Genomic DNA, 10,478 nt, shown 5'->3' on the forward strand with positions numbered 1-10,478 from the left:
TTCGTCGATAATCGATAAAGCAAAATAAAAACAAATCACCCAATCAATCTATGAATAATGGAAAGAGAAGATATCCGCCAGACGCATTCACGTTATGCCGCATCTGCGAGGGGCTTTTTGCCTTCTCGCCGCGTAAAGAGACTGTTGGGGTCGGAGCCTTTCCATTTCAAAAAAAAAAAAAAAAAACTGCGCCAACTTTTTCTTCAAGCAAGGCATCTTCACCTGCCCACAAGGGCATAATTAATGCTGCAGCGCGCATCGGGTGCACACTCGAGCAGGCTCAGGGCGTCTGGGCGGGTGTCACCGGCCATGCGCTGCTACGGCATTGCGGGTGGTCGGTACGACGACGCGCCGGTGGTGCCTGAGGCGTACGACGATGACGTCATGTCGTCGTGGAGCTTCTGCATCTCTTCGTCGCCATCCTCGTCATCGCGCAGTAGCGCCTCCAACCCTCCACGCTGCGGCTCGCGCAGCTCCTGCCAGTGGCGGTCCTCCACGTACCACACAACGACATTGTACACAGTCGCTGCAAGCAGCACAGCGGCCAGCAGCAGCACGATAGCCGCGTACGCGCTCGCACCGCCTTCGCTCGGCGCAAGGTGGTTGGCCGCGCTCACCAGACAAAGCAAAGCAAGCAGCACAAAGCTCGCAGTCCGCATCACCGTGAGGAAGGCAGAGCGCATCATGTTCGTGAAGGCAACCACGCCCGCACCCGCAAGCAGCACAGGCGCCATGCAGAAGTACTGGACGTGGCAGCCTCCCACGGGCGGTTGCACAGCCGCAATCAAGCACACCACGCACAGCACCGACAGCTGGAACACGCACCAGTACACGTAGCTGCCCTCCATGTTCGTCAGCATACTGCCGTACATCCGCTGCTGCGCCGCAGGGTGCCAATACCCGACGGGGTACAGCAGGCGCTCGTGCAGCGGCTTCCTCGAAAACTGCCAGTACCTCGTGAAGCTCGCGCCCAAATGGCGGGCAATCAAGTAGCACACGCCAGCAGGGAACGCCACACCGTACAGCACACCAACGACACCGATCACGCGGTGCTGCACGCGGGCGCCGGGCATCGCCAGTGCGAGCACGGAGCCAAAGAAAATGCCGAGATGCATCGCGTGCGCCACGACGTACGTCAGGCTCGGGAATCGCATCGCCGCCCACGCACTCGCCGCGTCCACGCCGCGCCACCGCTGGAAGGCCGCCGTCACACCGTAGTGCACGCACCCAAACACAGCGGCCAGCAGCGCGTTGCCCACCACCATCCACAGCGGGTCAAGGGCAGCGAACACCGACAAGAAGTACGGCAGCGCAACGGTGCTCGCACGCTCCTGCACCGAGGCGCATGACATCCTCGCAAACACGCCGAGCGCCTGCATCCCCAGAATGGAGCCCAGCCCGCCAGTCACCACCACGGCAACAGCCGCCGCACCCGCAACAACGCCGGTAATCGCAGAGAGGGCGCTGGCAACGGCGGGCAACGTGCTCGACCTGATCGTGAAGAACCCAAGCAGCACGCCCTTGCAGCCGCCGAAAACCGCCGCAGCGTCGCAGCGAATGACTATCGTCTCGTCGGCAGCAATGAAATAACCGCGGTGCACGGGCACAGCCAGCTCCAGGACGGTGGACGGATTCGTCGCGTTGCGCTCCCACGTCGCGTTGCGCAGCATCGCTCCCCACAAACCACCAAACCCGCTCGGCTGCGCCGTCGATGTAGGCACAAAGCTCAGGTGCGTGCCGAGCTGCGGGTCGCTTGCCCACCGAAACGGCGGCGGCAGCGCCACCACCAGCAGTGTCGGGACGGCGCTCCCACCGCCGCGGATGTCGCTCTGCGTCAGGCTCCCACCAGCCGCCGTCGTCGTCACGGCGAGCGTCGGGCACGCCACATCGCTCCACCACTGCGTGCTGCTCACCGACGCCGTCGGGGTACGCGTGGGCAGCAGCACCACCGTCTCCGTCACCTGCAGTGTCTCCGTCGGCCCGTACTGCGTCGAACTGTAGTGCGCCGTGATCGGTGTCGATGTCGGTGTCACCGTCCACGTTGGCGTCAGACTGCGCGCCTCCGTCAGCATCGCCGTGTGGCTCAGCAGCGGCATGACGGACGTGCGGTTGCACCCGTCCACGTGCGGCAGGTACACCGGCAGGCAGTCACGCCCGTACCCGCCCTCAGCACAGCGGCAGCCGCACGACACCGACATCGCCCTTGTCGCGGCAGCAAAGCAGTGCACGTCGGCGTCGCACACGCCACACGCCACAGGGCGGAACTCCCCGATAATGCCGGCGGACCTGTAGTCCATTGGCTGCAGCGCCTGCCCGTTGAGCGTCAGGCACCCCACAACGAACTTTCGGCCGGCGCCCCCGAGCGCAACGGTGCCGTCCATCACGACGGGCCCACTGCCGGCGTTCCCGTGGAGCGTCAGCGTGCTCTGCGCGAGCTCCGCACTGCGCGGGTACGACGGCACCGACAGAAGCCTGCCGCTGATGCTGTTGCCGCGCACCGACAGCCACGACCCGGACGCGAACAACGCCGACCCCCGCAGCACCAGCAGCGCGCCATCGGTCAGCGCACCGGCGTTGTCGTTCACTACGACAGCAGACGCGTTGGCCTCCACCCCGCTGTCAAACACCAATCCATGCGCGGCGTACACCTGGCTCCCCGACACGCGCAGCACAGCGCCCCCCGACGCAACCACGCGTGCACTCGCGTACAACGCATATTCGCCACCGAACACAGCCGCGTCCAGTGCGACACCGCCACCGACAAGCTCCAGCACCGCGCCGTCCACCACCACCGTCCGCCCACCAGTCATCACGGTCACAAGGGCCACGCCGAACACAACCAGCACGGACCGCACAAGCTGCAGGCCCGACAGCACCAGCACCGGTGCGTACGGCGAGGACCGCGAGCCGGGAAGATACACAAGCGGCGTCGACCTCGCGGCAATCAGCAGGGAGTCGGTCACCGTCAGCACGGACCCCGCGGGAAACGTGCCGGTCAGCACAAGCGCACCGTTCAGCGCCTCCAAATCGCACACCGACAGCTCCACCGGCCCGCTCTCGTCGCTCCCCGCCGCACCCGCACCGCGCAACGCTCCACCGCCCATCACGTACAGCACGGCGCCGTTACGCAGCGACACGTTCTGCACAACGATCCGCACGCCTTCCCGCGCCATCCACGGCACGTAGAGCACAGGACTCACGCCGTCCAGCACAACGTGGCGCAGCGTCACCTCGCTCGCGCCGGCAGGCACAACAAACACCGACTGCACCGTCACGCCCTCGCGGACAAACACACTCGACGCGGCGCCCACAGCAGGTGGCAGTGCGGGAGCACCCACAGGCACGCACGTCTCGCCGTACCCGCCGCTGCCGCACACGCACACGCACACACCGTTCCTCATGCTCGCCGACGCCGTCCCGGGCGCATAGCAGTGCGTGTCCCTGTCGCAGTCGTCGCATCCAGCAACGTCGATGCTCCCAGCGTCGCCAAAACCAGCCGCTGCGTACTCCTCCGCCGTCGACAGGACACGGCCACCAGCGTCGTTGCACGCCACCCTCAAATGCGCCCCAGCCGCAAGCGACAGGCCCGCAGACAGCATCCGCGGCAGCAGCGCTCGGTTGCGCACAAAGCTCAGCGTGCTCCCAGCAGCGGTCACGGCGCCAGCGTCGTAGAACATCTCCCTCGAGACGCCGTCGTGCACGTTGCCCTTCACCAGCAGCATCGACCCGTCGGCCAGGCTCACCGTCGAATAAAACGCCACCGCGTAGTCCTCCGTCAACAAAAAGTCGCTTCGCACAAGCGCCACAATGGAGCCCGACACGCTCACAGTCCCACGCATAGACGCCGCGTGCTTGCACAGCAGGAAGTCGCTGTCAACAAACGCCACGACGGAGCCGCCACTGGCCGCAACACCGCCCTCCACCGACACGCACAGCCCCAGTGCCGTCTGCAGCAACAGCCCGTCCAAGTACAGCGCACCGCGCGACGACAGCGCCACGCCGCCAACCACCAACACGCCAACAGCGTCGTGGAACACAGCCGCCACGTGCGTGCGCGCGATGGTCAGCACGCTCCCAGTCAGATTCACGTTGTGCACCACGAGGCACGCGGACGCGTCGCCAAGGTCGTAGTCACCGCGGTACTCAACACGCGCCTCCGCAATCAGCACCGAGTCCACCACAGTGACGCGCGAACCCGGCGGAAATCGGTTCGCCACCACCACGCCGCCGCCAGAGCGCGACTCAAGCCCGCTGATCAACACATCGGCGCGGTGTCCAGAAGGCGGGTCGGACCGCCACCCAACAACGTACAGGCTCGCTCTGCCCAAAAACGTGCAGCTCGCCAGCGTCACGTTGCGCACGCTCCCTGACATCGCCTCCACGTCCACCACGACGTCCGCCGCAAAGGTCACACCAACGTAGCACACCACCGACGTCCCGAGGCCGGCGTCCACCTCCACGTCCACACGCACGTCCCGCACGCACAAGTCGGCGACGTCGGTGCTCGGTGGCTCGGGGACAGCGACGGGCAGGCACGCATCGCCGTGGCCGCCCTCTGCGCACGTGCAGGTGCAGCCATCACTCGAGAACGTCGTCGTGTACGCGGGGAAGCACGACGTCGCGAGGGTGCATGGGTCGCTGCAGGTCAAAATGGTGGCACTATACACGGACGGGATGCCGTAGTTCGCTTCCTCCTCGCCGTTCACAGTGTTGCACGCGGCCGCAATCGCTCCGTTTGTGATATCGCGGGACCTTTTGGGTATCTGCAGAACTGTCGGCGTTCCCCTGCTGGAAATGAATTGGTTGCCAGACACAGACACCGTGGAGTCGCGGAGATCCACCGTAGGGGATATGCAGGCAAAGGCTTCCGATGGGGATTCACGGCAGGAGTTGCCGCTCAACTGCAGCCAGGAGTTGTAGTAGATTTGGTAACTGGATCTTGAGGAAACCACAGCCAAGCTTCTCTGCACCTCGTTGCCCTGAAACACGACCGCTGACTGGGACTCCACACGTGAGGCCCAAAGAAATAGCATGAAGTGCTCTAACTCCCCCAGCACAAGGTTGCCTCGGATCACCACGGCAGAGTTGTTCAGTACACTCAGGGAAAATGACTGGCTAGACCCCTCAAGATGTATCAAATTACTGTTAGCGCCAGCCACATGAAACGTGTTGCCCATCACCGCAAACAAGGAGTACCACGACACCCTCAGCGCGGATTCAACAAAGTAAATGACGTTTGAAGATGCCGTCACGGTCTGAAACACATTGCCACTGAGCACCACCGCGGAGTCGTTGCTGATCGCCAGCCCATTCATCGCGACACACGACGGACTGTCAACGTCCAAACCCGGCCGAGGGAGGAGCCTTGTGGCCGTGAAGCGGTTCCCGCTGATCGTGATGTTCGTGTGCGGTGGAAACACACCCTCCGGGCTGAGCAGCGCGTCATCGAACATGTTGCCTGTGACGACAATGTTCAGCGACCCCACAGCGGCGTACGCGTTGCCCAAGAGCAAAAGCACGGCGCCGTCCCTCCACGTGCATCCATCGAACGTGACGTTCGCCACGTCGCCCGTCATCGCCCCTACCAGCACCGTCAGGCACATGCCGCCCCCGCTGAACGTCACGTTGCGGTAGCACAGCCACGACAGCCCGCTGCCCACTGCCTGCGCCATCTCGGGGTACAAAATGTCGCTGATGCACTCACCAACCGGCGGCGGCGGCGGTGGCGGCGTGGGCGGTGACGGTGGCGGCGGTGGCGGGCCAGCAGGCACAGGCGCTGGGACGCAGACATCGCCGTGCCCTCCAGCAGCGCATTGGCACTTGCAGTCGCTGACAGCCGTCGTCAGCGGAGCAAAGCAGTCGCCGTCCTTCGTGCACTCCCCGCACGCAGAAACCGTCGTCACGTTGGTGATGCCGTGGAGCTCCAGTTCTGCCGCCGTCGTCACCACCCGTCCCGCGACCGTCAAGCACCCTGCAAAGAACCGGTAGCCGGCGTCAGCCTGCGACAGCAGAGGCCCCGACAACCCCGTCGAGCCCATCTTGCAGCCCGTCAGCGTCACCACACTGCTGCTGTCGATGCTCACAAAAGCGGATTCAGTGTCGCAGAACATCGCACCCACTTCCACGTCGTTGTCGCGCCAGTCCAGCCAGCTCGACCGCTTAAGAGACCACAAGTTGTCTGCAAAGATGGCGTTGGACACGAAGCCGCTGTTCCCCACCATGCGCACCACGCTGTGATCCGACACGCTGAATCGAGAGTACTGATGCAGAAGGCTTGTTCCGGAGGACATTGTATTGTTGAGAAGAGCAAAAACGGAGTGGTCACTCACACTGAGACTGTACACGTAGAACAAGTGTGTGTACCCATCAAAGCTGCAGTACCGCGCGTAAAGCGAGCTGCCACCCACCAACTTCAGCGTCCCAATCGAGTACAAACCAAACGCATCATACCTCAATGCATGCGCCCTGACGTTGCTGACCAACAGCGAGGACGCAGTCAAAACAAAGTTCTGCAGCAGCACGACGCTCCACGTGCTAATCCTGATGTCCGGCAAATGGACCTCAGAGGCCTGCAGCGCGTCAACCTCCGTGACGGCGATGTCGCAGTGCAGCGGGAGGGCAAGTGAAAAATAAACGACGGAGGATTGCATAACTGTCCGGCTCACGCGGATCAGGACGCCGGCTGACTCGGTCACTCCAACACCTCCAACAAACTGCAGCGCGGCACCCTCACGGAATGTGCACCCGGTGAGCGTGATGCTGATGGGGAGATGCAGTGGCATACTGTCGAGTAAGAACGTCAGCACGGCACCCATGCCGCTGAATGTCACACCCACGTAGCAGTGGTGCGTCTTCCACATCTTCAGCGCGAGGCTCGTCAGCGTCTGGTTCACCACACAGCTCGTGTCGCCGTCAACGGCTCTCTCCGGTAAGGGCAGCACAACAGTGTTGGGCACCTCGAAGGAAAGACACGACGCGCCATGCCATCCGTCCTTGCAGCTGCACGAGCACGAGCCGCGGTCCACCGACTCCGTCCCGGGCATGTAGCACGCCGCGTCCTCGTTGCATGTGCCGCACCTGAACAGCTCCACTTCCTCCGGAAGCACATCTTCGTACGACACCTCCTCATCGCCCTGCAGGTTGCACCCAACGACAAACCGCGCGGGTGAATCCACAAGCGTGTTTGGCAGAGACATTTCAGCAAAAGGACAGCTATCGTCCACCTGGCGGTTGTGTGCAAGCGTCACGGTGCTGCCGCTGCCCAACAGCTGAATTTTGCACTTGTAATGCGATATAATTAATACTGATGCTGCACTCACGCCGTTGCGCGTCACACGCCACTGCGCATTTCCCTCGAGAGTCACCGAGCCGTCCAAATACACCAGCGCAGATTCAAAATCCTCCGTGATGCCAAAAAAGATGCAGTCCGCCACTCTCAGCAGCCCCGCGGAGCTCACGACGGCATCCCCATAAAAATAAATGCCACTGACTGCGCTCATCGTGTTGTTCTCAACGTCAAAGTAGCCGCCATTTTTCACATCAACAGCGTAAATGTAAAAGACGGACTCCACACCCTCATCTTCCTCCGTTATGCTCAGCGTGTTTCCCTTCGCAACGATCCCGCCACCATCAACAACAAAAGTATGGACGAAATAGACTGCGTAACTATTTCCCTCGATGCGGTTACAGAGTAGCAGCAGCGTCAAGTTCACACCAAAGGAAAACCTCTGGAATTGAATGGCGTGGCCAGACCTCGACAAGAGCTTACTGCCCGCCACAAGTATCTGGGAGCTCATGCCAAAATCACCCTCAAACTCCAAAGCACCCAAATCCAAAATCGAGGAGAACACGCTCACGTGCACACACGCACCACTCCCTCTGATCGACAGGCCCATGAGAACGCACTGCAGCAGCGTGATGTTGAGTGTCTGTTGTGGTGCCTCAAAAAGCGACAGGTCCAGCACGATCGCGGCGGTGAAGGTCACGCTGACGAAGCACAGACCACGCACACCGGGATCAGGATCGCCCACGGAGCTTATGCTGCCACCGTGCACGCAGCGGACCTCCGTGTCGTCCGCATCGGGGAGCGGGAGCGGTCCAAGGCCGTCAGGAACCGCAGCTGGCAGACACGTGCCACCGTAGCCGCCAGCAGCGCACACACACGCACAGCCGCTGATGCTGCTCGTCCTCGCAGCAAAGCACACGGCGTCCACGGTGCACGCACCACAGTCCAACACCGTCACGGGTATTCTAATGTAGAGGTCTTCTCCGTAATCCGTCACGACAGAGCCCCTTAGCTCGTTGCACATGCCGTAGATGATCGGGCGCGCGTCGGATGGTTGTGACCACTTGCTCGTCATGTGTGCGATGGTCGACGAGTACGAGCCGTACGTGAAGTTGTTGTCAAGTATCGACCACACACTCCGATCGCAAAACACCACGCCGTTCTCGTTGGCCACGTAGACAACGTAGGCAGTGCGGAACTCGTTGTTGCGGTGCACCAGCCAGCTGCCGTCAGTCACGGTCAGCGTGTTTGTGATGAGCATGGCGAAGCCAAGACGAAACGTGCTGGACACAATCTGCAGCACGCTGCCGCCATCCACCGCAACTTCCTTGAACATACACGCGCCTTTGTAGAAGTCGATGCTCGGCGCAATCCACGAGCCGTTCTGTATGGAGAACACGGAGCCGCCGCCAACACGCAGGTCCGACGCAATAGCGTACATCACATGCGCCCGCGAACTCACTGCGCAGTTGTCCATATAGAAAACGCTGGACAGGTTCGCGCGAAGGCCGCGCTCCACGAGGATCGCAGCGCACGAGCCCCCGCCACACGCCAGCGTCGACCGCGTCATGACAAACCGCGTCGACAGAAGCCGGACGCCGTCCAGGACAAGCGCGGGGCCATACCGGGATCCCTCGTAGCCAGGGGTCGTCGGCACGTACTGCGACCCGCCAACCGTCGCGCGCAGCGTTGAGTTCGCCAGCAGCACACTCGAGTGCGGCGGCATCGCGCCATGCAGCACGATCGTGCCCTCCACCGACGTCACGTTTGTCATGTTCACGAGGGCCCGGGGCATCGGGCGCGCCATGCTCTCGCTGAGGCCGCCAATCCACAGCTGCGCGCCGCCCGCAAGCATGCAGTGGCGCAAAGTCACGTTCAGCGCGTCAGCGAACACGTCCATCGAGCGCAGGTCCACCGCCACAGTGATCGGTCCGCTGAACACCACCGAGTCAAAGCACGACGTCGCACGCCCGCCGCCAACCGTCACCGACTCCGTCAGCGTCACGCCACTCACGCAGTCCTGCGCACCGCCACCACCACCACCGCCGGCCCTCGCAGGCGGCACGTCGAACGGCAGGCACGCCTCGCCCACGCCGCCGGCACGGCAGCTGCACGCGCACTCGAAGAACGACGCCGTCAGCGCATCGAAGCACGCCAGTGCGGCCGCACAGCCGTCGCACGGCACCACGCTCACGGAGGGCAGGCCGGCCATGCGGTAATCGCCGCTGCTCTGCAGCACCCGGCCGCCGGCACGGTTGCACTGCACCGACACGGCGCCGCTCGTGATCGTCGGCCCGGCGGCAAGCGTCGCGCCAGTGGCAGTGCAACGCGCAATCGACACGGTGCCGCCGCTCAGCGTCACCCCCGACAGCGACGCCACAGACGACAGCTCGCCCACCGCCCACACGTCGCGCAGGTCCAGCCACCCGCCGCCACCGACCGTCCCACCGTCGCAGCGCACCAGCGAAGACGCAGCAGACCCCTCAACGCCCACGAAACGCAGCACCGAATCAAACAGCGCGAGGCGCTCTCCAAGCACGAAGCCGCCGCCGCTGCTCACAACCGACACGTTCGTCACGGAGAACACCGAGTGGCTCCGCAGACTGAGACACGACGAGGACGCCACACGCATCGCGAACGCGGTGGGGCCACCCAACGCCTCCAGCAACACGCCGTCAAGCACCACCGCGCTCGACAGCAGGTCCATGCCGCCGCCAACGTACACCGCCGACCCGCCCGCCCGCGACGACCTCAGCACAGTGTTGCTCACACGCAGCTGCGTCTGCAACAGCGACGTCGCGTGCAGCACAAGCGGCGACGCCACCGCGTCCGTCAGCCCGCTCAGCTGGGAGTAGCGCATCGGCCCCGGCGTCACAATCGTCGAGTCACAGACCGTCACGTTCGTGTGTGCCGGCAGGTTGTGCACAAACACAAGCGAGCAGTAGCCGCCGGACAGCCCGCTCACGCTCACCTCCAGGCTCCGGTCACTCGCCGGCTCGCCGCTGTAGCCCCGCACGTAGATCTGCGCACCGCCGTCGCACGCGCAGTTCCTCAGTTCGATGCGCAGTGCGCCGGGAAGCATCGCCGCAACGTCGAACACCACAGCCACGCCGTTCGTGATGAACACGCCGTCCATCAGCACCGTGTCCACGGCGCGGCCAACCGCGATGTCTCTGTCCACCGTGCCGCCCCG

At 63.5% G+C, this 10,478-nt stretch overlaps 1 protein-coding gene across 1 annotated transcript, besides 2 other annotated features; it reads right to left on the minus strand.

Moving 5' to 3' along the window:
* Positions 1–10,478: part of a sequence feature (areas not merged during assembly with more than two copies in the genome that could not be assigned to a particular haplotype) that runs on past the window's edge.
* Tc00.1047053510847.70 (dispersed gene family protein 1 (DGF-1), putative) lies at positions 318–10,478 on the minus strand (the record flags this gene model as incomplete). Its single annotated transcript, XM_807865.1, has 1 exon — positions 318–10,478. A coding segment is annotated over one exon (10,161 nt), but the record flags the coding sequence as incomplete, so codon positions are not given.
* Positions 5,709–5,759: a microsatellite.

The sequence above is a fragment of the Trypanosoma cruzi genome, genomic scaffold, assembly GCF_000209065.1.
Source record: "Trypanosoma cruzi strain CL Brener 1047053516921 genomic scaffold, whole genome shotgun sequence".
NCBI classification, from domain to species: Eukaryota; Euglenozoa; class Kinetoplastea; order Trypanosomatida; family Trypanosomatidae; genus Trypanosoma; species Trypanosoma cruzi.